This window comes from Ciconia boyciana, chromosome 1 (assembly GCF_034638445.1).
Source record: "Ciconia boyciana chromosome 1, ASM3463844v1, whole genome shotgun sequence".
Taxonomy (NCBI): domain Eukaryota; kingdom Metazoa; phylum Chordata; class Aves; order Ciconiiformes; family Ciconiidae; genus Ciconia; species Ciconia boyciana.
In genome coordinates this window covers 122,504,215-122,532,168 of record NC_132934.1, presented here as the reverse complement: position 1 = coordinate 122,532,168, position 27,954 = coordinate 122,504,215, and the positions used below count along the sequence as shown (strand labels likewise).

Here is a 27,954-nt window from a genome sequence, read left to right as displayed (position 1 = left end):
TACACTTTCCCTGCTGCCAGCGGGACAGTCCCTGTCGGGGGCCCCACACCCCGGCGGGCTCCGACAGAGGGCGGGGGCTGTCTCGGTGGCTGGGATGGGGCTAGCGGGGGCCCGGCACCCCAGCCGGCCGGGCCGGGGGGGGGGGGTCACCGGGGCTGGCCGGGCGCTTGCGCCGGGGCGCTGGCCCCCCTCATGCGGGGTTAGCGCGGCGTCCGCAGTCTCCACATCTCCGCCGAGCCCTCGGCAGGGCGCCGCGGCTGGGGGCAAACCCTGCCCGTGGCGGGCTTCTTGCTGCCGGCGGCCTCGGGCGCTCAGGGCGCTGAGGGGAGACCCGGGCGGCGCGGCCGCCCCCGCCTTGCCGCGGCGGAGCGGCCACGAGGCGGTTAACGGCTGCCGGCGCCCCGCGCGCCAGTGGTTGACGCGGGCGCCGGGCGCGCCGGCAGGGGGCGACCCCGCCGGGAGAAGGGACGCGTCACGTGACAGCCGAGAGCCCCCTCCGGGCGGGGGGGGCAGGAGACCCAGCTGCCCCCTCCCTCCCTCTGCCCTGACGTCACCGCCCCTCCGTCTCCTGGGCGACGGCTCCATCAGCGCGCGCGTCAGCGCCGCCCGTTCCTTGGCAACGGCCCGGTGTCTCGCTCTCCTTCAGCCTCGCGCCTGGGCGCGCGTCTCTCTGGCGTCAAAGTGACGTCAATGGGCCCGTCTCGGCTTTCGGCGGTGGGCGGGGGGAAGAGGCGGGAGGGAGGGCGGGGTGTGCGTGGAGGGGGGCCGGCGGAGCGGGGCGGGGGGGGCGGGGGGGCCGGGACATCCCGCGTGCTCCCGCCTGCCCCCCGGCGCACGCACACACATACACACGCGCGCACACGCACACGCACTCACGCACACCCTCGCGCGCACACTCCCCACGGCGGCGGCGGCACAGCCCGGCGCCAGCAGCCGCGGAGAGCGCTCGCTCGCTCGCCCGCCCGCCCTCCCGCCCTCCCGTCAGGTACGACGGTTCAACGGCCGCTCCGACGGTGGGGCAGCGGCCGCGCGCGGCAGTGGGGGGACGCGCGGGGCGGCGGCGGCGGCGCGTGCGCGCGGGTCCGGCGCGGCGAGCATGCAGCGGGCGGCGAGCGGCCGGGGGCCAGCGGGGCCGGCGCTGCCGCTGCCGCGGGGTGGGACGGGGCGGCCGCGGCTCCGCGCCGGGGACGGGGCAGAGCCCGCCGAGTTGCGAGAGGGCGCCGGCGGCGGGCGGGGCTGACGGGGTGTGCTGTGCCGTCTCCGTGCAGGTGCGAGCGCCCGCGTCCCCGGGGCAGCGCGGATGCTCCCCTCCTAGGCGCGGCGTGCGCTGCCCGCCACCCGCCTAAACCATGGTGATCATGTCAGAGTATACCTCCGTGCCCGCTGCCGGACAAGCCCAGCAGCGGCCTCTGCGAGTCGGCTTCTACGATATCGAGAGGACCCTGGGAAAAGGCAACTTCGCGGTGGTCAAACTGGCCAGGCACAGGGTGACCAAAACGCAGGTGGGTACGGAGGCCGGGGCGGGCGGGGGCACGGGGGGCGAAGAGCCCGGTCCTTGCCGGGCCGGCAGCCGTGGGCTGCCTCTGCAGGCATCGTGAGGTGGACTGGCGCTGGGGATGGAGAGAGCGGCAGCGCGCTTTGCAAAGTCCAGCGGGCTGGCGGGCTTAGCCTGCCTTCTTGGCTGTTGCACCGGCAGTCGATGTGGCTGTTCGTAGGAGTTCGTAGTTCGAGATTCCCCGGTGCGTTCCACAGCGTTCGTGTGAAACTAAAGCAGAGCAAGAATATATAAAAAATAACATTCCTGAGTGTCACGGTGGCTTCACGGAATTACTCTGTCCTAGTTTGCGAAAGAGCCCAACGAATTAGGGATCTTTTGAAGACTTTAGACGGGTTTAATTTTTTCATTCAACGTGTGTGTTTCAAGAACAAAGAACTTGCAGTGTTATTTGCAGAAACAATTTATTAACAGGCATGCAACTGTATTTCCATTTGTAGTGCACGTCAAAATCGTGTCGGTCACTACAGCAGAAAATAGTCTGTTACAGGAATCTGTTTTTCACTGGCATGGGATGGATTAAAAGATTTACCGAATCCCGTCCAGTGCTAATTTCTGCAGTTCTGTTCACTACCTTATGTGTAATCCTTTGACGTAGAAAAGAAAAAAGAAAACGTTCTGTGTCGTGAATTCTGTGCAGTTCAGAAAAACAGAATCAGCTTTGTCAAGTCCGTACTTTAAAAGCTACTTTACTTGGATTTTGTGAGGTTGGGGGGGGGCGGGGGGGGTGTAGTGGTTTTTTTTTCTTTTTTCTTTTTTTTTAAAGAGATCTTAACAGTAAGAGCACGTATTTTTTAATGTCTGGGGTTATTTTATTTTATTATTTTTTAAATCTGCAGGTTGCAATAAAAATAATAGACAAAACAAGGTTAGACCCAAGCAATCTGGAGAAGATTTATAGAGAAGTTCAGATAATGAAGCTTTTGAATCATCCCCACATTATCAAGCTATATCAGGTAAGAGGTCAGCTTTGAAGTGCAGCATGCAGATGAGATATGCTTGTGCTCTTCTCTTGCACATGATTTTACAACAAATATTTGCAGAGAGAACGCATATTGAAATACTTTTTCAAAAAACACTTAAAATAAACTGGGTTTTTTAAAAGCTATTCATCATTCTTTGAACAAGACGCTGATACGTTAGACAGCTTTTTGACAAAACGCACTGTAAAATTTACAACTAAAACCAAGCTGAAGTTTGTTTCCGATCAAGGAACTGATTATCTGAACTTCTATGATTAACTTGCCTTGCCTAACTCCTCTGCTTTTCCAGATTAGAGGACTGGAACTTCTTGTGTGCTTTTGCTAAGGAGAAGACTTAAACTCATGTAGGATAGCAGAGAAAAAAGCACACAAGTTGAGTTTGCCATAAGTGGAAGGGATTTAAAATCAACAATGAAGAAACCGAATCGATCTAAGAATTAGAATTCTAATCTAAGTAGAAAAGAAAAAGCCTGTAAATGTTGGTATCTTAGAATATGTCAAAAAATGACCTGTTTGGTTATTCTGTTCAAGTTTGTGTAGTTTTGCAAGTGAATTTTAAATATCTTTCCCCTTGTAGAGTTTCACAACATGAATTTTGGTTTAGATTTGTTCAGTTTCTGCACTGATGGGTATTTTTAAGGGTCAGAACAAATTAATGTGTTGTGCAGAAAACAGGATCACAGCTGTCTAGTGAGCAAGGACTGCTTTGCAAATTCTAAATATTTGATCTAATTAGCATTTGGTATAAGTTCCTCTTAATCATCTTAAATAGTGCCATGTGGGTTTAAGAAGAAGATGAGGTATCACAGTCTGTCTGGACCTGTCTAGAAGGGCGGGGGGGAGAGAGGAATAGATTGATGAAGCAGCAGGTCTGAAAGTCCATGTGCGGTACTAAACACTATTATCAGCTGCAATATTACCGTTGGGTTTGTCAGCTTAAAAAAAAATAAAGAAAAAAAAAAAGTTTAATTAATGTGTAAGGCTGAAGGGCCAGTAAGGCAGGTGTTTAGGCAAGGCATTATTTTTAAAGACTGTGACACACATGAAGTGCTTGAATATTTATAGTATTAACCATCATAACAAAAATTATTCTGTGTTAACAACTGACGTCATTGTAGCCCATAGGGCAGTATAGGATATACAGAAACATTCTAACAGTTTGGTTGATTTCATTTCAGTGGAATGATGTGGGTGAAAATACTATTTCGAAGCTTTTAGAAAAGCAGGTTAAATTCCATCTAGTTGAACCACTTCACTTGATGGAGCAAATGACGTTGGTAGTGGACCATAATTTCTCTTCAGTGAAGTTTTCTTTTCTTTGTTGTTGTAACTGATGCTTTACCTGTTTGGTGGAGACTGAGAAGCAGGGATGGAATTAGATGACATACCAGTGTAGGGTGTGTGTTCTTGTATTATTTCATCATTGTTTTAATTTCAGCATGGCGTCTTAATTTCATCCAGCTGGCAACTTTCCCAGAACACTTTCCTTCAGTTTTTTAAACTGGGAACCTCTCTTCCTTTGCTCCCTGTTTGTTTATTTTCATTTTGTGTCTGTGTGTACTTGTAGTGAAGGGAGGACAAGAGTCTTGGAGAAAGGTTACATGTTAGGATCCTGGAAATTGCAGCCTTTGAAGTAGCACTGACGCTTTTTTGATTGTTAACCCGTTGTGAGCCTTCTGCTTCCAAAACAAAATATCTGCTCCTTGAGAGTCCAATTCCAGGGAAATGATGTATTTTAAACTCTGAAATGGCAACATTTGAAAGATGTGCCATAGTAACTGACGATGAATTTGGAAATGCTCAGCATTTCTCATTCATTGTTTGGTTTTTAGTTCTTTTTTTTTTTTCCTTCCAAAGGAAAAAATTAACAAGTATCAAAGGAAGTGGATATTAGATTGATAGGTGAACCCTGGGGGATATGTTGACAGTTGTTGATGTGCATCAAGCACTGCCGTTACACAAACTGCAACCTATTGTCATTTGTGTGGGAGGCTTGCCATGTCCCCGGACAACACCAAATGGGAGTGGGGTATTTGATACTACTTCTTGATTTGTCCAAGTTGCAAATATCTCTCCTGATCTGAGTACCTGCTAGCCTTGAAACAAAGGCGACTTTATGTAAACTTTAAGTGTCTTTGCATGTTCAAAATATATGAAATGAATTGTAAAACTATATATGCATATTTTAACAAAAAAGGAATTCAGGGTAGTGTATGAAATTATTGAAACGCTCATCAGTTATCTTATGGAGATTAGGTGGCATGGTAATGGTGAAAAGAACAATGGCATGGGAAGCCATTGTATATTGTAGGCACATAAGCATTGATTTGTTATCTTCTTCATTACCAGTTTGCTTGGGAAGAGCATTGTGGTGCAAAATTAGATGCCTTTACTGCCAGCTGCTGCAGCAAATAAATAATTGAACTGATATGTTTGATAATACACTTAGAAAAATGAGTGAAACTACAGAGCTCTGCATTTTTTTTAAGCATGTCCTCTCTTGTGTCTTCACAGGTTATGGAGACAAAGGATATGCTTTACATTGTTACTGAGTTTGCAAAGAATGGAGAAATGTTTGGTAAGTCCTCACTGCCGGAGCTAACAGTTCTTTAGATGTAGAAACCGTGGCTTTATTGTTGTCATTCATGAGTAATATATATATTCTGATTAAAAATCCAGGGTTAGTGTTGTCAGCTGCCAAGCAGCAAGTGCAGCACCTGCAGGATTATGAAAAATTTCCTCCGGGTGTTTCTAAATTTTCTGCCTCTTTTATTTTGTCTTGCAGATCATCTGACCTCCAATGGGCACTTAAGTGAAAGCGAAGCACGGAAGAAGTTCTGGCAGATTCTTTCAGCAGTGGAATATTGTCACAGCCACCACATAGTGCACAGGGATCTCAAAACAGAGAACCTTCTGCTAGATGCTAACATGAATATCAAGTTAGCAGGTAATAAGAAATACTCTATAAACAACATTAGTCATGTAGTCAAATTCAATCTCCCTAGGATCATCCTATAAATGTGTTTATGGTAACTGAAGATAATACAAAAATTACTGATATTTCTCTGAACATATCCTCTGGACAAAAGAGAATTGCTTAAATGAATAGGCAGAGAACAAAGCAATACATCTGTTCCCTTCTCTCCATTTTCTGCTACTTCTGAAATATTAGTAAGTGGTTGAGTGATGTCTTACCCCAGACTTTTACCTTCATTCCAGACTTTGGCTTTGGAAACTTCTACAAGTCGGGAGAGCCCCTCTCCACTTGGTGTGGAAGCCCACCCTATGCAGCTCCAGAAGTTTTTGAAGGCAAAGAATATGAAGGACCTCACCTTGATATATGGGTGAGCTCAATATTCCTTAGAAATTGCATTTCACACTTCATGAGGGTCTGTGGGCTTTCAAAATCATTGTTTGTTTGCAAAAATTGCAAAATCATAACTGGAGTTAACCACATGCTGTGCTGTTTTCTGTTGACAGAGCCTTGGGGTGGTGCTGTATGTCCTTGTCTGTGGTTCTCTGCCTTTTGATGGACCCAATTTACCAACTCTGAGGCAAAGAGTGCTGGAGGGACGGTTCCGCATCCCTTACTTCATGTCAGAAGGTGCTTTTTTTCAGATCCTTAATGTTAGAAAAGGGGCTACAGATAAAGGAATAGCTGTCCTGTTCCTTCTTGAGGCAATGACAGCTGGGACTGGTTTTGCAGCTGTCAATCACTTTGTCTTTACGTATCCAGTGCTTTCTGTAGGGCAGCGCTTATAGTAAGTTCAGGGGCTGGTTGCACACATTTTCTTTTCTGGGGTTTGCTTTGTGGTGCATCTAAAAGGCTGTCATTTCCTTTCTTAGAGTATCTCTATGGGTTACAAAAATATGTGACACCCTAGCTGGAGAAATAGTCACAAAAGAGAGAAAACAGGATTTTAATGAGACTAGCCTGCAATGCTGAGATGGGTGTAGTTCTCTTAAGATACTTTAACTATGCAGAAGGGGTATATTTCAGTGTGGCTATGCTGTCAAGGAAAGCAGAAATAGCGGGGCTTAGCGCTGTTTCTTGAACACTGGAACAGTCTGGTGAGAAAAAGGAACTGAAGAGTATTGTCACCTCTCTCTGATTTGGATTCGAAAACAAGTGAATGTGCCTCTCTCTTCAAGTGAAGAGTATCTTTTGAAGTCTGACCTTTATCAGTTATAGCCGTGAACAGCTTTGATTTCCTGGTTATAAACAAATAAGCAATATAGATCGACCAGGAAGCTGTATGTGATGGGCTTCTGTACTAAATCCTGACCTATTTTAAGTGGATGTAACGTCATTAAACCTGCATCCACTCAAAACTAGCTCTCCTACAAGGTGCAAGGCCACCTGAAACCTGCTGGTATCCAGTACAGCTTCATTTCCTGTAGTGGCCTGTTGCTTTTGTGAAATGTATATGGACCTCTCTTGTGCTGGTTTGAATAGCTGGTAGTCAGACCAGGCATCAGCTGCTCAGAAACCTTTAACTTCCATTTTCACAGACATCATACACTGTTGCTGAGAAGGTTTCTTAGTAGTGACCTGGGGCTGGGCTGTTATTTTTACCCCTTGCTCATGAGTTTATCTTTGCCATCCAGACTGTGAAACACTAATCCGACGGATGTTGGTTGTGGACCCAACCAAGCGAATAACCATTTCCCAAATAAAACAGCACAAGTGGATGCAAGCTGACCCATCTCTTCAACAGCAGCAGTCTTTGTCCTTCTCCATGCAAAACTACAACTCCAACCTGGGTGACTACAATGAACAGGTCCTTGGGATCATGCAAACACTTGGCATCGACAGGCAGAGAACTGTTGAGGTGAGAAGTGCTTGCCCCTTAGATACATCTTCAGTGACTACCAGAATGCCAATGGTGCAGTCATATATATGTCATTCAGTGACTAGCCTTGATCCAGTATCACAGTGTAGTAATCTTCACTGCCCTTCTGGATGTTTACTTATTTTTTTGACTGCGCTATTATGAGGCCTTAGTGATGAGTTTGTCTGCTTATATCCTGGGTTTCCTGTAACTCAAGGGTCCTTTCAATGTCTTCTAGTCTCTGCAAAACAGCAGCTACAACCATTTTGCTGCAATTTATTACCTGCTCTTGGAGCGCCTCAAAGAGTATCGAAGCAGCCAGCTATCGAGTCGTCCAGCAACTGGCCGTCAGCAAAGGCCGAGGAGCTCCGAGATCAGCAATGTTGAGGTAGGGAAGGGCATTACTTACCTGGGAAGCTACGTCTGTTGGCTCTCTTTTTTTCTGCCCCTTGCTACAGGAAAATACAAGGTGGTAACTCTCAGGCTTCTGAAAACCAATTCTGATATTGGTGCCCTCTGATAGGACACAGCCTACTGTTTTTCAGCAGGAGGCTGACTGAATACTAATGGTCTGTTTCCTGAGAAGTGACTGTGGGTCATGGTCCAAAGAATAGGCTGCCTCAGGTGCAGGTCAATAATGAGCCAGAAGATTAGGCATCTCATGGAAATTTGCCATCTTGAGCATGGATCAGTTACACTTCCTGCAGGATCCTCAGAAGTACTTCATGAGTCAGTTTGTGTGTTTTTCTGACACTCTCTTTCTTTTCCTTGCCCCCAGCCCCTTTAAAGTGTGCTCTGGGTACCTTTTCAAATTGTACTTTCAGTTAAATTGCTTAACCAAGGAGGAGGAGTTTTGTGTTTGTGTTGGCTTTGAAAGACTAGCTTTGTTAATTTTCATAGAAAGTATGTGGAGAAAGCTTGCACGGAAGGCAGCTCTGAAATTCCTTGAGCCTCCAGTATCTGAAAAGTCATGTGGAACTGTGGTGTAAGTGATGGTTTCTGTGCATTGCGCTCTCTCTCCAGATGCCTCAGGACAGTCTCACTAGTGAAACCCTGCGATCATCTCTGCTTTACCAGCAACCTCAGAGCCTGATTCAGCCTTCCTTGCAAGCAGAAATGGACTGTGACATGAGCAATCCATTACAGGTTGGTGTTCTCAGCTAAACTGTGTGTTACTTTTTTTTTCATTGTTCTGCCAATCCAAAACAACAGGAGTTGTGACTCTGTTGTTCACTCCCTCTAGTCTTTGGTTTGGCATTTGGGTGTGGTGTCGTAGTAGCCTCTCAAACAGTACGCCCACTGAAGACATGCCACAGGGCTGTGAAGAGCATTAAAAAGTAGTGCAGAAATAAGTGAAACACCCTTCAGTCTGTGATCTGACATGTTTTGCAGCCTGTGTTCTTTCCTGTGGATCCCAACTTCAACGGGCTCTTCCGGAACCGCTCCATCTCCCCCAACAGCCTGCTGGAGACCACCATTAGTGAAGAAGTAAGGCAAGAGAAGGAGCTGGAAGATGAAATTAAGGCCTATGACCACCCCATCTGCATCCCTAGCAACACCAGCAGGAGGCACACACTGGCCGAAGTGACCACTCATTTCTATCAGCATGCCCCTCCATGTAAGTAAGTCTGGGAGAGGTGAAGGGTGTCCGTAGTTAGAGGAAAAGGACAGAGAAGGAGTGCTATAGCGGACAAATGCCTGGGGAGTACGTGCTGATTTTACCTTGACTGGGATAGGAAAGCCCAGAAAAGAGGTCTGTACTCTGCCCTCCACACTTCTGTCTTCCCATAAATAAGCATGGCCCTTAAGGAAGAGATGTTGCACTGTTGTGTTTCATCTAGATCACTTTAGAGGGGAGCATTCTCACAAGCAGGACATAACCCTTCTCTGCTTGCTTCTGCTATTGTACTGGGGGAGGTGGGGGTGCCTGAATTTAAAAAAAAAAAAGTCATAACTAACTGTATTTGGTACACATCCAGACCCTGTGAACTAAACAAACAAGCAAAACTGTTCACAAAACAATAATCCCGTGTCAGAGCTGTTGTGCTAAAGAAATGCTGTACGCCTGATCCAGCATACCCTGGTGGTGCTGGAGTTGCTGGCAGAGCCCTGCTGGCTGGACGGGAGCCCAAACTTAGGTTATTCATTGATGACCCCTTGCTGGAGTCAAGCCCTGCGACAACACGAGTTGCTGGACACCTCTGCGGCTCGCAGCTGCTTATTAGTGCCAGTGTAGGTGGGCAGAAGGCTCTGATGTCATGTTTGTTGCTTCCTGTACTCATCCTGGGAATGCTCTTTCTCTCCTTCCTTCCCCTCCGTAGGTATAGTCATTTCCTCTTCTGCAAGCCCCACAGAGGGAACTAGTTCAGACAGCTGCCTTACTTCATCTTCAAATGACAGCTCAGTGGCCCTGAGCAGCTGTTTGGCAGGTCAAGTAATGACGGGGAGCCCAGCCACAGCTAGGATGACGTCACCCTTCCTAGCTTCCCAGTCTGACGCTCCGGTGTTACAAGCCCAGGGCTGCATGGGAGGTGCTTCTCTCCTGCCTGTCAGCTTCCAAGAAGGCAGGCGAGCATCTGATACCTCATTAACTCAAGGTAATGTCTTCCTTGCTTTATTGCTGGGGAATCGCACCCTTCCAACTGCCACTAGAAAAGGGTAGCATGCAGGGATACTTGCTTGCCCGTGTTAGTGTTACACTGAGGCCAGCCACCTGGATATTCTGCCTTCCATATTCATGGTCCCTGAGGGAGGGTCGGATGCCCTGAGGAAGGTGCCTAGATGAGAGGTTCTCAGATACTGATTCAGCGTGCCTGTGAACATATTTCTGCTGCTATGAGTGGGATGGCAGGCTCCGCCTTCCTCCTAAAATACGGAGTGCCCAGCATCATGATTTCTATCGGGTTTCTCCTTTGCTGTGCATGTGTCCATCTACACAAGGGTGCAGCTGTCCCAAACCCTGTTCTGTTACATAAATTTTGCTCTGATCATCAGGCAGAGGGGTGAACGTGAACTGAAGAGTCACGGTCTCTTCTAGCACAGTTCTCACGCAAATGAAGGCAGCTGCCCAGAAAGGCTGATCTGTAAAGTAGGCTCCTAGGCAAATGCTAAGGAGGATTAAAGTGCGTTTCTTTTCCTCGTGTCCCACAGGCTTGAAGGCTTTTAGACAGCAGCTGCGGAAGAACGCTCGAGCCAAGGGGTTTCTCGGCTTGAATAAAATCAAAGGCTTTGCTCGGCAGGTGTGTCAGTCCTCCTCATCTCGGGCAGCAAGGAGTGCCATGAGCCCTTTCCAACACACGCAGCCGAGCACCTGCATGTACAGCAGCAGCGGGAGCAGCAGAGAGGGAAGAAGCCTCCTGGAGGAGGTGCTACAGCAGCAGAGGTGAGAAGGTGGCCGGGAGGAGTTTTGCTGTTTTCATTGGGGTTCCTTTGGTTAGGGGCAAGCGAGGAGGAGCAAACACAGCAAAAGAGGTTGGGGAGTTTAGTCACTGGGGATTCCTATCCTCCATCTTTGCTGTGTGGCACCAGATAAACTGCTTGGCTTCCTTTGTGGCTTCCTGCACTGGCATACATAACACAGGATGTGCAGTTCCACTTAAAAATCTCAACGTCCAAATATTTGGAGGTTGCTGAATTGAGAAGCAATTTGGTACTGTGGGGGAAAACATTACTTCTCCCCATTGCAAGCTGTGTTTTTCTTTGTTAGTTTTGGGAATGATTTCTTTCCTCCTCTGCCTCCTCCTGTAATTTTCCCATGGCAAGGAAGTGAGACCTTGTAATTTGGAAAAGTTACAGCCCACAAAGGAGGCACAGTTCCAGTGGCCTCAAATGTCATGTGTGGTGGCACCTCTTCATTCCCATAGAAGCAAGATGGAAAATTGAGTTTCCGGTTTATCTGCACACATTGTCTCTAGAACATCTATTATTAGCAGGCCAAATAGTGACTAGATAACTTTCTGGTGGTAGTCGCCCTCTCCAGCATGAGGAAAAGCAGAGTGAAAACACGTTGATCTGGCATGATCAACTTGCTTTGATTGTCCTGGCTGGGTAAGGAGAGGTTTGATAGAGAGAAGGAAACAAAGGGGAAATTATGGTCGGGGCGGGGGCAAGAAAGGAGGAATGCAAGTTAACCTCTTCCATCCTTGGATTTTGTTCAGAATGCTCCAGCTCCAGCATCACCAGCTACTCCAGACAGCTTGTCCCCAGACTTCTCAGACATCCGCAACAAATGGCGTCCCCTCCTCTGATAGCGTAGGTACCTGCAAAGCATCCAATTCTCTTCTGTTGTCAGAGCTACAAAGAGAGAACTCATTTGAGCTGGCCTTTGCTGGCAACAGCCAACTGCTCCAACCTCATTTCTTTGGTGTCAGCGTGTCACCAGTGTCCTCAGCAGCTCACCTTCTAGACTCGCACCTGTACATCAGCAGCAATGTCTCTCCGGTTGGCACCACCTTCTCTCAGCAACAGAGTTTCTCTGCACAGTCTCCAAGCTATGACGCTGTCACTCTGCAGCACGGGGACTGTGAGATGGAGGATCTGACTTCCAACCAGCTAGGGAAGTTCGTCCTAGTCAAATGAGAGCCCCGGCTGCTATAGCTCACACTGCACTTGCTGCGAAGAACTTTCACCGCCGTTCCATGGTGTGTGTGGGTCCGTGGCTGCTGGTGTCGTGTGGACAAGTGACTCTCAGAAGCAATAAATTTTGAAGTATGTGAAGAGGCTGTCTGGCTCAGAAAGCTAGCAACTTTATAGAACTGAAACAAGCAATATGTATGTCTTTTTGCTTCTACTATTCTTGCACTGAACAAATATGAATAGAAACTGATTTTTTTTAAAGGAAAAATAATGATGGGGACGATGGGTGGGGCATTTGTGGGGACAGGGAGGGATGTGGTTGGGGAAGAACTCTTCGGTACTGTACTCAAGTCAGACCAATACAGCTCTGCTGTTATGCAAGATTAGCAGCTGTCAGTAGTGGTGACACAGCAGGGAGAGGCTTTTCAAAGAAGGGACCAGAGCCTCCCTTTTTCACAATATTCATTTATGGGTTTGTGAAGATGATTACCTCTTTTAAAGAAAATAAACAGAAAACCAGTGGCATGCAGCATTATGCGTTCATAGAAGACAAAAATGGAAGCATTGCCATTTGTTGGGTTTTTTTTTCTCCTGTTACCACTCGTTTTATTTAAAGGAACCAACATCCCCATTCCACACCTCCCAGATACGTATACTTTAAATGAAAACTGTGAACTTCTTGCTTGATACATCAGCTGGAAAAGCTTAAAAAAACCCCCTTCTAATTAGTACAGAAGCAAGTAATCTATTGAAAATGTATCCCTTGATATCAGGATCCAAATTGCATAATGTCTGGTCTCTTGCAGGGATGTTTGTTTGGGGGTGGTGTGTGTGTATATACATATACACACGTGCACAGGTGCATATATTTTGTTGGTCTGAATAATCTTTAGGAATCTTTTTATAAACGCTAAGTTTTTTCATATTCTTGCAGAGGCACTGAGGAGGGAAGCATTAGTACCGGTGGGGTGATGGGAGGGATTTTCTTTTTAAAAAGCCCTCCTGGAGGTTGCCTACAAAGTTGCCTGAGGGGTATTTCTTAGTGCTGCACATGGTTATTTCCGCTGCTAATTATGTTTTTATGCATTTCATTATCAGGGTCCAAACAGAACTGACTCTTGGGGAAATGTGCAATATTGAGGTTATAATTATATACTGACAAAGACAAAAGGAATAGGCTAGAACAGAATTCTACTCTAACGGAGTACAGCTATTTCTGAACAAAAACCGTGTTAAAAGTGAGTAAAACAGCACAATCTTTGGGTGTTTGGTTTTGGTTGGTTTGTTTTTGGCATATTAGCAAAACGAGGTTTCGAATTAGATAGGTGTTTTTTCGTATGGTTTTTAATGCTGCATATGTATATAAATAGGAAGCAGAAAACTATATAACACTAGTTATTTTTTATATTTTGTAATATGCTTATATTGTGTTTCTGGTATAAACCCCACTCCCCTCCCAAGGCAGAGCATGACTTCTGTTGGTATCAGTAGAAGTTACGCTTGGGTATAAAGGGGAGAACAGACTGTGCTCCTACAGGAATGAGTAGGGTAGGTCGTGCAAACTTTGGAAGCAGGTGAGCAAACAGTGAGCCAGCTTGGCTGGAAGCTGCCACCCGAATGTCAGAAAATAGCTGCATTCTGTCTAAATGCTTAAAGGACCCATCTCCCTAGTGTGACACAGGGTGCCTTCAAGTTACCTTGGCTTCATGCAACCTGCAGTATTACGCATTTGCAAATAATATAGATACCTGTCTTTTTGTTTGTTTTGTTTTGTTTTTTTAAAAAGAAAAAAAGCCAAAGATCGACCAGGTTAATTGATGGGAGTAGGAAGGGTTGAAGATGTCATGTGGCTCTGTCTGTGGCTCTCCATAAACGACCTCTTTATCTGTGTGTTGTATCTGTGTGTCTATATTGGTGCATCTCCAGCTTGCCACTGCTGCTACATGGCCTGGAAGCTTCAAAGTGAGAGAAAACTGCTTGAGCTGAATTTCTGTTAACGAGTGGTGCCTTGCAGCAGAGAAAACACCAAAGTCTCATGCTCGTTTGTAGTGGTTTTAAAAGCAAACAAACAAACAAAAAACAACCCAAAAACCAGATTTCATGGAGATGGCTGGAGAGGAGGGCAAGAAGAAGCCAGCTCATCACAAAGCAGCAACTTTGCCTTCAGATTTGTAAGGGGTAGCACACATACTGAAAACGCAGAATTTCCTCTTCAATATTTGTTTTGTTTAATGCCATGGATCAAAAGGCCACAGATTCTTTTGTTTCCTGTCCTGAGCAATGACAAGCACTTTACTTTCATAGTATTTTTTTTTTTTTTCCAATTGCTGTAGAACCTCTTTGGAATTATTGCTGGAGCAGAAAGAGGTCATTTTAAAAGTCTGGGTTTTTTTGTAGATATCTTGACAGTGCTGTTCTGCAGACTGCAATGCAATAGGGTATTTAAAGACACTACGTGATTGGTTTAATTGAGATGTATAGTTTATTTTTTATCATGACTGAACAATCATTTTATTTCTTATGTTAAAATGAGAGGTGTACACCAAAATGATTAGTCGATGTGTTTTATTTAATATTTAAATAAAAAATGTTTTAAAATCGTTGTCCTGCACATGATTCTGTGGAGTATTTTCACCTGATATATACCTATGACTTGCATAGTTAAGACTCATTTTAAAGCCTAAGTCCATAGGACATTACTGACACTTTCTATTACATACTAAATGAAGAGGAATGGCGGGCTCACAAATCTGATAATGGGATATTGAGCCTTTCCCTGGTAGGCAATCTGTCTGAATCTAACCCAAGTCTGTAGTAATCGGGTTATAAAATCTGACAGTAAGAGAGGTCTTTGGAGTGAAAATAGTCAAGCATGGTTTAGTCGTTACCAGATGAGCACTCCGTCCGTGTCACCTTGATCTGAAAGAGGCCCCAGCCAGATTAAGGCAGTGATGGAAAAAGAGCAAAGGGGGAGAGGGAGGGAGGGATTCCAGGGGTGATGGCTTTTCTGCTTTTAATTCTCAAATTACATTTGAAAAAATACTGGAAGGGTACAGGCTTAGTTATGCTGGGAACGTGTGTACGGCGCTGGCTGCCCTGCGCTCTGGAGACGCCTTGGGTAGCTTTGAACAAGCTGAGGCTGCTGCTGCGACCACGCGCCGCAGCGCTGCCCTCGTTGCAGGCAGGGATGCACCTCGGCTCTAGCACGGGCAGTTGCGAGAGCACCCAACGTGGCTGCCTGTGAACTGAGACAGCGGCGCTGAAGCTGGAGATGTTACTCACCGAGCGTGGGCTGGGGAGGGAATGGCCAAAAAGAGGGGAAGGAGGAGGCTGGAAGGGGAAGGGGCCTGTGGGGCTGTGCCTGGGGGAGTGTGGAAGGAGAGACCGGGCTGACCGTGCTGCTTAGACTGTGGAACCAGCTCCTCGCTCTCTTCCCCAGTTTTACTTCATTCGCTCTGTGTTTCCTTTGCGCCTTTGAGAGACTTGCACAGCCCTGGGCTGTCATGCACAGCATGCACACAGGACGTGAGCGATAGAAGGCTTTGTATTCTGCACGTGCAGTTAGAAGGAGGGTGAGGAGGGGTTTGACCTGCAAAGGGACCCCTAAATATTTGCAACCTCTAGTTTACCCTGGCAAACACTCAGGGAAAAAAAAAGGATTTTTTCCTCCCAATGAACAATGGTGGGTGTTTTGAAAAAAATTTAGATCCTCATTCTGAAGCTTTTATTTTCAAATCCACCTATCACATTTTGAAGGAAGAGGAGAGTGGTGGGAAGGTAAATCCAAAAAGTTAAACAAAAGCTTGGGGGCAACAGAGATAATATTTGCTTATTTTGCTTTCTAAAGGAGTTGTTTGCTGAGCTGGAATGTGTAGAGCTCTGTATGCATTTGCCATGACTCTTGAACTGGTAGAAAAGTGTCATGTACATATTTTTCTAGGGTTGTGTTTTCAGTGTGACCATCCAAAGTTAGGAATTTTGCAACTATTATAAAATAATGGACATATCCTTAATTATTTTTAATCTAGTTTTTTGAATGACCTGGTTTAAGAATAATCCCAACTGCTGTTTTCAACTGGGTTCTCAGGGCATTATTTTAAACCCCGGTAATTCTGGGAAGTCTCAGAAAGTTGCTTCTTAATGGATATAAATCAGTGCAGCTCCACCAACTTTCATTGACATCACTGACCCTTGGGTATAGAGGGATCTTGACAGCATCGTGATTTCTGTAAAATGGTAGGAAAAACAAGAACAAAGAAACCCCGGGACTCTGGACTCAGTTTCCATGTGTACACTGTTTCACTCTCGGTGCTTTAGTCACTGTCTTCCTGCCTGACCTCTGAAATCTGTCTCTGCTCCTGTTTACCACATTTGGTTTTGTCTTTAATATCTCTTGAGATGCTGTTTTTCTTGGCTTCGTTTCTCACGTTACAACTTGGTACCTAGTTCCTTTTCCTTTCTTTCCCAGTCCGGGATTGGTGTTTTTTCCCCCCTTTGAGATGGAACAGATGCTGGCAAGCTTAACATAGCCCCAAAAGTGAATGATCAAACCTTGTTATTTTTTAAAAAAGGAAATGCTTAGAGCTGGCAGGAGATGCTAGACTGGTAGCAATGAAAAACACAGGCTGTTTTTGCACAGAGCAAGCCGAGCGCAGACACCAAGCCGAGCACTCTGGTGCCAGTGTGGTCCAGCCATGGTCGCGAGGAATTCTCACCTGTCCTTCTCCTCCTGCCCTCCGGCAGGCGATGCAGAACTCATCGCCAGACCCACGACCTTCTCCTTCACTGTGTCCAGAGCAGCAGTCACACCTCCGTGAGGAAAGGACTTTCTCATGGTGAAAGGCATCATTGTGTAATTTTGGCCTGTGTCAGCTGCAAAGGAGAAGCAGCGGAAGGGAGAGCAGTTGAGCGTACAAAATTATGGTGCATGAGATAGAAAGTGATCAGTACTTCCGTTTTACTCATCCTGCAAAGTGAGAATAAGGCACGCTTCATGCAATGAAGGAGAATTAATTTAAGAACTAATAAAAGGAAATATGTGCCTCGGGAGGACATTGCTTCAAATACGGTTGCTGGCTTATTTCATGACTGCTAACTACTTTTAGTGGTGACAGTTAAATCAATGATAAAGGTAATCCACTGTCATGGTTTATGGATTTAGCAGAGCATCTGTGGGAGATCAGGAAAGAGCTGGTCTTTGGTACAGACTGCCAGGGGCATGATAGATAGATTTTTAGGACAGAAATGCCTTTCTCCCGAGGCATCAGATATTAGCGCCTGCCAAAGGCAAGGCATTCATGCGAGGTGAACAAACTTGATCATCACCTGCAATAAATTCCAGTTTCTTAATACACATCTTATATCACATGAAACATCTTATGCAGTGATAGTGGCTCAGACCAAAGGTCCAGCTAATCAGGTAGCTCATTTCAGAAGCAGACTCTTGGGGAAAGGGTGTAAGGACAGGGCAAGCATAGCAAAACCCTTCTGCGGTATTACCAGCTCAGTAGAGAGCAGACTGCGGTTAAGGGAATTTTTGACTGGCATCTGGGTCATTGTGTTTAACAGCTGCAGATGGGTCGAGCCTCCAAGAATTTGGCTAACCCCTTTTGGAATTCTTTTAGAATTCTGGCCTTCACAGCATCCTGTGACGAGTGCCATAATTCAATTTTGCATCGTGTGAAAGAAGTACTTCCTTTTCTTTGTATTAAACTTCCAGCCCAATAGTTTGGGTTCTGCTGCCTTTCTCTTGTGATAGCAGACACGACAAGTAATGCTTTCCTGTTCACACCTCCACGCTGCTCATGAGTTGTTGGGACCTCTCTCACGTGAGGTGACCGAGCAGAAGAACGCTACTGTAGTTAGCCTGCCCACCTATGGAAACCATTGCATGTTTCTGTGCCATCTCTTCTGTATCTTCACCGGTTCTTCTACATCCTCCTCAGTGTGTGCAGAGCTGCACCCCGTGTTTGAGGCAGGGATACCCTAGAAGTGGTCACTTTCTCATTCTTTCTTCATTCTGTAGTCATTCCTAAAGCTCTTTTTCGCCTCATTGACAACTGTTGAGCAGTGAGCTGGAGTTTTCAGCAAACTTGGTGACTCTGAGGTTTCCTTCCTGACTGACGTTAGTTTAGAGCCCCTGATGGTCTTTGTATGGCTAGGGTTGGTGTTCCTCACGCTCCTTGCTTTGTATTTGCTGCTGGTGAGTTTCATATGTCGTTTCATCAACCTGTCATTCAGTTTTCTGAGATCACTCTCCACTTGGTTGCAGCTGGCTCTTTTACAAATATGCCAAGTTGCCCAGGTCTTGACACGAATGGATTTGCGATGCCTGAGCTCTCACTCTACAAACTTTGCTCTTTCCCGTTCTATCACATATCTAGCTATTCTGCTCTTTGTTATACTTTCTGTCAATTCGCCTTGCCCAGCTTTCCAGCCCACAGGTCTCTGGATGGCCTCTAAAAGCCCTTTTTAAAAATGAATGTAACATTTGCCACCTTCCATTCCTGTGGTGCCTCGCCATTTCAACAGCTGCTGTGGTATTGTACTGAATAGGTCAGCAGTTTCAAGTCTGAGTTCCATCAGAGCTCTTGAGTGAAACCGTCTGGCTCCAGCAATCTGCTAATATTTCTTTTATTGTTTTATCCTACAATCTCTTCTACTGACACTTGAGTTTTGGAGAGTTTCCGAGGCTCGTTCCCTGTGCAGCCAGCCACTGGAATGGGGCTGGAATGGGGCATGAAATCGAGCAGAACTACCGTGAGTGGATGGATGGGTCTGCATAGCCAGAGGCTGAGCCACAGAGACCACATCCTGTCCCTTTTGCATCTCACGGGCAGGTGACAAAGCAGTGACAGCAGGGTGGGCACCGGGGAATGCCCAGGTCAGCCCAGCAGGCCCCTCGTTATGTCCTCCAGAGGTGACCAAGCCTTTCTCCCTTCACTGTATTTACAGAGATGCAGAGTTGAACTTATGGATCGCTTCCTCAGCTGATGTAAACTGGCGTTGCTAAATCAAAGCTAATGCAGCGACGCTGCTTTATGATATAAATGCTATTAACAGCACATTAAGGCTCTGACCTCCAGCGCCAGACAATCTCATCCTTTGTTTCTTCAGCCACTGAGGCAGTGAATTTAGATTCATTATTTTTGATGGAGCTTTTCCTGTATCATGCTGGGGTGCTTTCTTAGTTCTCCTCTGTCTTACATCCCTTTCCGCTACCCTGGGCAGCTGTTTTTTTACCAGTCCTTGGTTTGTTCTGTGACAACAAAAATATCTTAGTCAAGAGCTGGAAGGGATTTCAGAAATTCTAGCTAAGTGCTTTTTTGCCTATCCTTGCTGATCATTTCTTTCCCATTTCCTGGTAAGGTAACATCATTATCATTTGGTGAGCTCGTCTACACACTCTATAGGTAGATGAGTATTTAGGGCCTCTCACACCCATTATCCCCAGCCAGCTGCTGGATTTCCAAACAGATCTACTCCTGCAAGCAACATCTTGCAAAAACTGAGCTTTAAACACCTCTGTTCATGCCACATGAAAAAAAAAAGTAGCAAATCATTTGATTTTAGCTGCTTTGTCCTGCTTGCTTAACAATATTACTCTTATATTTGCTGGGATATATTCACACTTTGTGTTCTTTGGACCAAGTGAAGGTAGCTGTGCAGTGGTCAGCTAAGTGTCTTATTGTTTTTTCCTGCTCAACCCTTGTATGGTAGCAGATGCTTTTACTGAAAACATAAAATTAGATTTCCAGGAACACTTATGAACTTGCCTTTGAAATCCATTTTCCATGAACATTTTTGCTTTCTGTTCATGGAAAGTGAGCACAACGGGAGCAAGGACACAGAGCCACCAAATTAACTGCAAAGCTGGACGGATCAGGCAGCTATTTCTATGACCCACACTGCTTTCCCTCTGTTGATATGTCTGAGAAAAACTGGGGTACTGGTCTTAATTTTGGGGTAGGGGCATTAATAACTCTCTGCAGAAGGAGGTCTGGACACTTTGGATTCAATTAAATATGGGAGTGAAAGGGTGGATCTTTGTCCTGGAGGGAGGAAAGGCTTCTCTGTGGATTAGTTGAGGTAAGATGGTTTTAAAAGGCTACAGCGATGTCTTCATAATGGCTTTGACACAGAAATGTAGCTTTAATTCTTAATTACTCAGATCTCTATTGTAAATCACCAAACAAGAGACCCAATGAGTCGTAGGCATCCAAACGATGTGGCCCAGTGGGTTGTGTTCCCATGAGAGCAGTGAGAAGTGGAGAGGAACAGGAGATCTGATGGGACTAGGTGACTTCAGGCCACCCATCCCACTTCTGCATACTGGCTGCTGCTTGGAAGAAGGTCCTGTTTAGCGGGAGTCCAACGCGTGGTGGGAGGTGTGCTCTCCAGAGGGAAGGGAGGAAAAGCTGCATTTCAGCCTGGGAAGACGAACATCAGAGCTGCAGGGGAAAACGGGAGTCCCGGTCTCCCTCTCATGCCCCTTGTTGGTGGAAGCTGGACAGCTTTGGTGCCTTTAATGTCGGTGTCTCTTCTACCACCAGCTACCTGTCATGAATGGCACAAGTGGTGGGAGATGCTGGGACAGTCCCGGGCAGCAGGAGGAGGAACTGTGGGTCCTGTGATGGAGGTGTCGGTGCAACCGGGCTACGAGGTTGTATGTGCTGCTGGACCTTGGGAGCGAGGGGAAATTGCCTGGCACTACCAGGCTTTTGCCATAGCCTTACTGTTCGTCCTCAAAAGGAAGTGCATAATTTTGCTGCGCAGAGGCCCTCCTCGACACATTTTGGGGTTAGTCACAGGCTGTGAAATCCACTTTCTCCCAGGTCCAGCACACTGTCAGGTAGCAGACACAGGGGTTGTGGGGTGCAGGAATGCCCTGTCGTTCTTCAGCACAGATTCTGTTTTGCAAGCCCATAGCTGCCCTCCCGGTCTCAGAGCGGATCCGTTTCTCTGCACACAGGACCCCACAAGCAGCTGACAGTCACTAATTGGATTCAATAACTGGCTTAACACTGTAAACGCAATCAAGTCACTGGCTGCATTCATCCCTCAAGCAAGCAGGATTAGCCAGTTCCTCAGGGCAGGATGTGCCCTTAAACATTGATTATCCACGCAGCCGAGCAAGCAAGAGCCAGGCACCCCAGCAGCACCTCTCCCACTGGCTTTGCTGGCTGGTGAATTTGAGGTGCTGTGGACGCCTTCTCTGCATGCCACAGCCACATGAGCAGGCTGGGGATTTTTTTTTTCCTTGCTGTGTGTTGATATTCGGCTTTTTCTTGGTGTCCAGTACATGTGGCCAGGACACAGGCTGCTTTGGAGCTCACCGCAGAGGTTGATGTGCCAGCACATGGCCTCTAACATCACTGCTAAGCCTTGCCTGTGAATTAAACTGGCTTTCACCTGGGTTTGTAATCTCTGAGATCATACTTTCAGGTGCATATTGTTTGTTGGAGGAATAAAATCTCAATAAAAGAATAAAAGCTTCCAGCACTACCAGTTTTTTCCCGTCACGCGAGCCGTTACCAGAGTTGATGAGGAAATCACAGCAGCTCCTAATTGTACTCCGCAGAAGACCTTGCATGTCGAGACCGTCCTAGTCACTCCCCTGCCTGCTCAAACCCAGTTGCATCATTGAAACAGGACTTGGCTGGAGTGTTAAAGAGAAGCCTTCCCTCTCTTTGCAGAGATGAGCCGTGTTCCTCCTGCTGTCCTCATGTGCCAGCACCAGGGCTGTGCTGGAGCAGGAGCCAGGGAGAGCTCCCCATCCTTGTCTTCCTGCATCTAGCCCCTGGGGCCAAGCTGGTGGCTGGTCCAGAAGAGACCACCTTTTGAAGGGACCGGAGCTATTAAAATTGCAGACACGTGTCTGCTGGGATTTTCGGAGCAGGTTAACCCAGGCAGGTGAGGGGTGCAATTCCAAAGGGCTCCAGACCTTGCTAAACGTCCACCTCTGTTTTTTAAACACTTTTGGAAATCTTAGCTATTTCCTCAGGCCCAACAGGAAGGACTGAGTTTTGAGATGCCTGGGCAAACCGGTGTTTGTGTCCAGGTGGCAGGAGGTGGCTGTGGCAGGGGAAAAGGAGAACTGCCACTGCAGGACGCTGATCAGCGCTGGCATCTGGCAAGGCCAGACAAGGGATCAGATGTGATTATGGCTGTGGACGTGCCCAGTCAAACTGGAGCAGTACAGACTAGCTCACCTCCTTTTCCCTGGCTGATAGGCATCAGGAGAGGGAACGCACATGCGCACCCACGCCTGCATGCGTGAGTACACATGTACACGGTGTGCTTTGAACACCCTGTGTTGCATTCAGAGCCTGAATCAGTGCGATTTCTCGGTACCTCACAAAATTATATTCCCAGAATCAATAATGACACTCTCAGGAGCTCTTTCTTTGCCTAAATGGCTCGTCGATTATTACCTATTGTAAGTCCTGCCCAGTAATGAAGGGCTAATAAGGCTTTTCAGGACTCAGTAACAGCGAGGGAAACTTTTCCCGGTGGACTCCACTGCTGAGCTCTTCCCTCTCTGCAGGGGCTGAGTGACGGCAGGGGAACCGCAGGCAGGGTGGCTGCCTTTGGTGGAGCGTGATGGGCAGCAGTCAGCACCCAGTGGTTCCTGATGCTTTGGACAGATGGAGGGTAGGAGGGGTGCTGAGTTTTGGTGATGCAGAGCAGAGAAAGGCCTGAAGCGAGGCACTCCATCCCAGGAGATCCGAAGGAGAGCAGGGATGGGAGCTCAGAGAAGCTATCGGTGGGTTTGAACCCTCATTTTTGTTTAGAGGATTGACTTTTGGCTGAGCCATCAGAAGTGCTGTGCAGGCCTGTACGTGTGTGGGTATGAAGGAGAGCATTATTTTTAAGGAGATAAGGAAGGGAATGTCTAATGCTAACTCTCCCATGTGCTGGGGAACAGGTCCCTGCTTCCTCATGTTAATATTATACTCACGGGAGGAGAAGAGGATGGTTTCTTCAAGAATTAAAGCCCTTGAAGGGATGACGTTGGTACTAAGGGTATTAAAATCTAGCAGGTGGATTGTGTACATTATTATAAACCAAGATGACCACTGTTTTTTAAATCATTTAATCTTTATTGTTTGTTTATTTACTTCTGTACTATGATTTATTCTTTGTGGTACAGGGAGAAAGGTCTCCATTTTGTTGTTCCTGGATTAAGATCAATGGACTTGTGGGCACTTTCTTGCCACAAAAATTCTCAGATGGAGTCCCCCAAAAGTCAAACACTGGAAGAAAAAAACAGAGAAGCTGGAAGGCCCCAGATGCCAGTGAGCTGGGTCTAGACCAAGTATTTTAACTATGAAGAACAACTAAGAGGCACAGATGTCCCAGCTCTCTTCCCTCACCCTGTAAATAGGACGTGGACTAGGTGGTGAGGTGCACACACAAGTCAAATCCAGAATCTATGGGTGATGGAAAGCATAGTACTAAAATGTTCCAAAAATATGAGTTGTCATTCACGTAACACGTAGGTCACCGTGGTCACTCCAAGCTCCAATGTACATAATATGGGTGTATCCGTTTGTGATGTTGCCGCAGCCCTCTTCTGGCTAAGGTCTTGTCACAGAATCCCAGATTTATGGATGGAAACAACCTATTAGGTCATCCGAGACGTCCCTCTGCTAACGCAGATTTATTCCCTCCTGTATATTTTCCAGCGCTTGGTCCAGTCTATTGTTCAAATGACTCAAGCGTCCGCTGCTTCCCTTGAGGGACCATTTCAGAGCCTAACAGACCTTGCTGTCAGGATTTTGTTTCCCGTCATATTCCTCCTAAAGGTTCTTCTGCTTAATTTAGTTACTCACTCTTTCTGCAGAACAGTGATGAGGAACAGGACTGTAGAAATAGGGTAATTATTTCTTACTTATTCAGCTAATTCCTGTTATCCCTTTTTTGATGGCCCTGCCCAGTCCTATTCTTCCTGGTGTTTATCACCTCATGCTCCTCTCTCGGGAGTGCGGTCCAGCTTCAACTGGGATGGGCTGGTAGGTGCCTATGGACTTTGGAGGGGGTGGAATGGAGACATTAGCTGCACAGATACATTTTTTCCACCTATTTTTCCACTAATTTTCATTCTCAACAAATCCCTTAAGCTTTGGCATGAATGCGGTGCATCTGCAATGATATTTGAGAGTGAGACTGTTAAATTTGTGGGGAAACTGGAAAATAACAACCATTGGTAAGGAATTTTGATGCTCTGTTGAAATTTTCTTTAACATTTACCCCCCTCTCATGAGTTATAACTAAGTGATGGGAAAGAGAGAAAAGAATGCAAAGTTCAGGCTGGAAGACAAGCCACCAGGAAGTCAGGAAATTAAAAAGGAGTGTAAAAATAATGGGGTTTCCCAAACAACATGAACTTGGCATTACTCCACAGCCCGAGTACTTCATGTTATAACAAGAACTACTGTCTGACCCTTGTTTGTGCAGAACTAGATCTCTCTGCAACCAAGGCATTCAACTTAAAGGGAACAGGAATGTCACTTGTCCCCTCGAGGACATTTTACATTGTCAAAATGGTGGAAAAGGCCTCCACGTAGAGGACAATCACGTCCCTGATGTGTTGAGGTTTAACTTTACTAAGTGACAGATGAATAGGAATTTATGCTCTGATCCCTTTGCTGGTACATCCGTCCCGTGTGGTCCGTGTCCTCTCTTCCCCAGCAGCTCACCACCACTCCTGCTCCCAAAGGTAAATCCCACAGCCCTCTGGGGCACCAGCCCAGCGCTCTTGGTGAGCATGCTTGAATCAAGAGCTCCACATTGTCTTAGCTTGCAAAACCCCCCCCCAAATATAGATTTTTAAAAAACATTTTTAAACCAGGTCATTTTGCAAAGTTAGCTTAGAGCAGAGCTAGTCAAACACAGAGATGGTCACAGCTGGGTGGAGGGAGCTGTACATACAGCAGCATAAAGGAGGGCAGGAGGGCACCTTTTAAGCTAAATCTGCTTCCCAAGAAACCGTAATACGGAAATATAGCCAGAATTAAGGTTGCTACATTGGTTTTAGCTTTGGGGATTTGTGTGGCTTGTAGGTATTTGCTATATGTGGGCATATTAACTTTATTCATTACAGCATATAGAGCATACTGGCATAGTTCAGTATCCATCCTTGACTTATTTTCTAGGCTGCAGTGTTGGAGAATGACGGATGCTATTGCAAAGGCTTCAGGGAACTTGGTGAGGAGTTGGGATGAGGTTATACCGTGCTGGGTCTGTCACGACTGACTGAACAGTCACAGCGCTACATTCTCGATTACGCCAGTGGCGCTAAATACAGTAATTAAGGAAGAAGCTTGTGTGAAAAGCTGTAGTTATTGGCTTCATACATCATCAACATTTTTTTGTGTTTTCTTTTGTTTCTTTCCTCTGCATGCACTGCAAGCTTTCTGTGTTTCTCCACCTGTGCTCCATAGGTCTCTGCCATCTTGTAACTAAAGGGCCTGAGAAAGGTGAATGGAAAAAGCAAGCTATTGTGGGGAGGGGGGGCTTGAGGGAGCAGGGGGAGTTTTCACCACAGATTTGGACCATTTCAGACCTGCAACACAGCAGGTTTATGTCCAGCTGGTCCTGCTTTGTAGGACCGCACAACCTAATTATTTCTCTTCCAGCCTCATTTTTATGTGACCCTGCAGTCCTGGGTTTGCATGCTTTCCTCCCTACAAATCCTAGCAAAGTTTTGTTGTCTTTTTTTTTATCTTATTCTCTCACCTTGTCTTTCTTCCCTTTGTCTTTCATCTAAGAAAAAAAAAGGTTTAGCAAAAAGGAAAAAACCAAAGTCTGAAAAATATTGCTTTGGGGTTTTCTGCTAAATATATCCTAGCATAGATTTGCCCCAGAAGGTTTCAACAAGAAAAACTTTCACTTTATATGTACATGTGCACATGCCCACAAAGAAACTGATCCTTTCTAACACACCACACCAAAGTCATCAGCTAAAGAATTTCAGCGGCACTGCCTGGTAGACAGAACTTGTAACCACCAGTCTCCAGCACAGACTTGAGCGAAAAGAAAAAGATTATGCATGACCTGTCTTGGAGCAGGCTATGAAGAATGAAGCAGATCTGATTGATGCAACCTCCACGTGAGCGGCGGTGAATATCTATTAGTTCAGCGCATTACCCCGTTCACGGTTTGAGCTTCCCTTTGTCATTACTGCATGCCTGAAAGTGGTTCGAGATTAGAGCTTTCGTTAGGCTCCTTGGAGATATTTACTAAAGTACACATGCGAATAGCTTTCTCTCCAACTTTTCAAGGTCACCTGCACAAGCCTTCACCTCACCTTTCCTGACCTGTTGCTGTCAGCTTTGTGTGGCAGCACTTGGGGCGATGGGGACGCGTGACGCCGCCTGACCACGTGGGCACAGCGGCCGGACCCAGCTTAGCAGCTCTGCCCAAAACCCACAAACACCCGGGGTGGTTGGCACCTCGTGCCCTCTGCTGAACACACCAGTGCTGCCACTCCTCACCCGCAGGCTGGCACCTTCCTGCTGAAACCGGTACTCACAAGGAAATCGTGAATGGTGCTGCAGGCATCAACCCACCATGTTCCCCTCCTCCTCTCACCCCCCACCAAAATAGCCTCTTACTTTCAGCAAGCTTGTGCCGGGGCTGCCGGCACGTGGCTGTGATTCAGGGGTGCACCTGCAGCCCCTTCCGCTGGCTTGGCTCCTGGGCAGACACAGGGGGAAGGTGGGATGAGGCTTCCTGGGCAGCCCAGAGCCAGCCGGCAGCACGTCCCCCAGCTCCTCAGGGGTCCCGGGGAAGGCAGTGGGGTGCACATGCCCTGCACCAGGCAGAGGGGCCCTTCCCTGGCAAAGCAGGCTGCTGCGGGAGAGGGAGCCGGCCTCGCTGCCCTCCCTCGCATGCCACAGCCCCGAAGCCAGGGTGGCTGTGGCCGATGGGGCCAGCGCTGGAGGGACGTCCTAGCAACAAACCGCCTCCATGCAAGAAAAGACAAAAAAATCAAGCCTCCTCCATAACCCTGAACCAGCACAACAGATCTGGTGTGAGGCTCCTCTCTGGGAGGTGTTTTGTGCTCTTCAGAAAGCATTCATTAATGGGGATGAAATATGCAGGCTCGGGCAGAAGCCAGTTTCTTTGCGAGCCAGCAGCGGGCTTGGACGGCCAGGACCCAGGACGCTCCCCCTGCAGCGGACAGGCGCTTGCCGCGGGCAGGGCACTGCTCCCTGAGGGCTGCTCGCTCTCGGGCAGCGAGGAGGAGAGGCTACGAGCTCTGCCGTCCCTATCTTGGAGCTCCTTCCTCGGGCAGGCTGCCCACTGCGGTCAGAGGGTGATTAGTCAGGCTTAGCAGTAATAGTACTCTGTTGAAGGAATGAACTTATTTTCCATTTCATTTGTCGCTGCACCTGCAATGACAAAAATGGGTGTACCGAGCACCTCGAATAACGCACATTTCTCCAGAACACATTGTCGCTTCTGGGAAAACAACGATAAAAACTACAGAGACCTTTCAGGACAACAAGGGCAGCACAAAGACCCCTCCGTGCTGATCTCCTGGCTGTGGTCAGTGCCCAGCATTGCGAGCCGGGGGCACAAGCGACTGCAGAGACCGCGTGCGGTAGGCTGCTGCCTCCCAGGGCCACGTCTGCCGCAGAGGGGCTGCGGCCGCCGAGCAGGAGATCTCTTCCCTCTTTGACTCTGGATCCTGGTAGCATTACCCCTACCAGCAGCACTGGCTCTGGGGGTCGGAGATGGGGAGAGGAACAGCTACGAATGCAGCCTGCTGGTGACTCACAGACTTCCACCACGGTCCCCCCTTTCCCATCCTTCTCCGCAGGGGAATGGTCTCTCTCCCCAGCGTTGTTTCTCCAGGACCTGATAACTCACATCATTAACTCTGTTTCAGCTGCCCCTGATCCCCCCGTGGCACTTTGAGGGAACTGTACTGCTCGTACCCTCCTGGCAGGCTTTGCCTCATGGGCTCATGCTACATCTTTTTCCCTGCAGTATCCTCCAT

The 27,954-nt window shown here is 47.2% G+C and overlaps 1 protein-coding gene across 3 annotated transcripts; it reads left to right on the top strand.

Moving 5' to 3' along the window:
* The first annotated feature begins 832 nt into the window (after positions 1-832).
* Positions 833-14,538, top strand: SIK1 (salt inducible kinase 1). Of its 3 annotated transcripts, none has more exons than XR_012039795.1 (15): positions 833-985; positions 1,269-1,502; positions 2,395-2,511; positions 5,053-5,116; positions 5,324-5,485; positions 5,758-5,882; positions 6,019-6,142; positions 7,147-7,370; positions 7,609-7,758; positions 8,394-8,516; positions 8,763-8,988; positions 9,692-9,967; positions 10,521-10,752; positions 11,528-13,183; positions 13,872-14,538. XR_012039795.1 is itself a non-coding variant. In XM_072847406.1 (14 exons), the coding sequence occupies exons 2-14, from the start codon at positions 1,350-1,352 to the stop codon at positions 11,946-11,948; spliced, it is 2,397 nt and encodes a 798-aa protein (XP_072703507.1). In that variant the 5' UTR covers positions 833-985; positions 1,269-1,349; the 3' UTR covers positions 11,949-14,538. The 3 variants fall into 3 exon arrangements, 1 of the variants encoding a protein (XP_072703507.1); XR_012039794.1 differs by having other exon boundaries at positions 11,528-12,140; positions 13,044-14,536; XM_072847406.1 differs by having other exon boundaries at positions 11,528-14,538.
* The last annotated feature ends 13,416 nt before the right edge of the window (positions 14,539-27,954 follow it).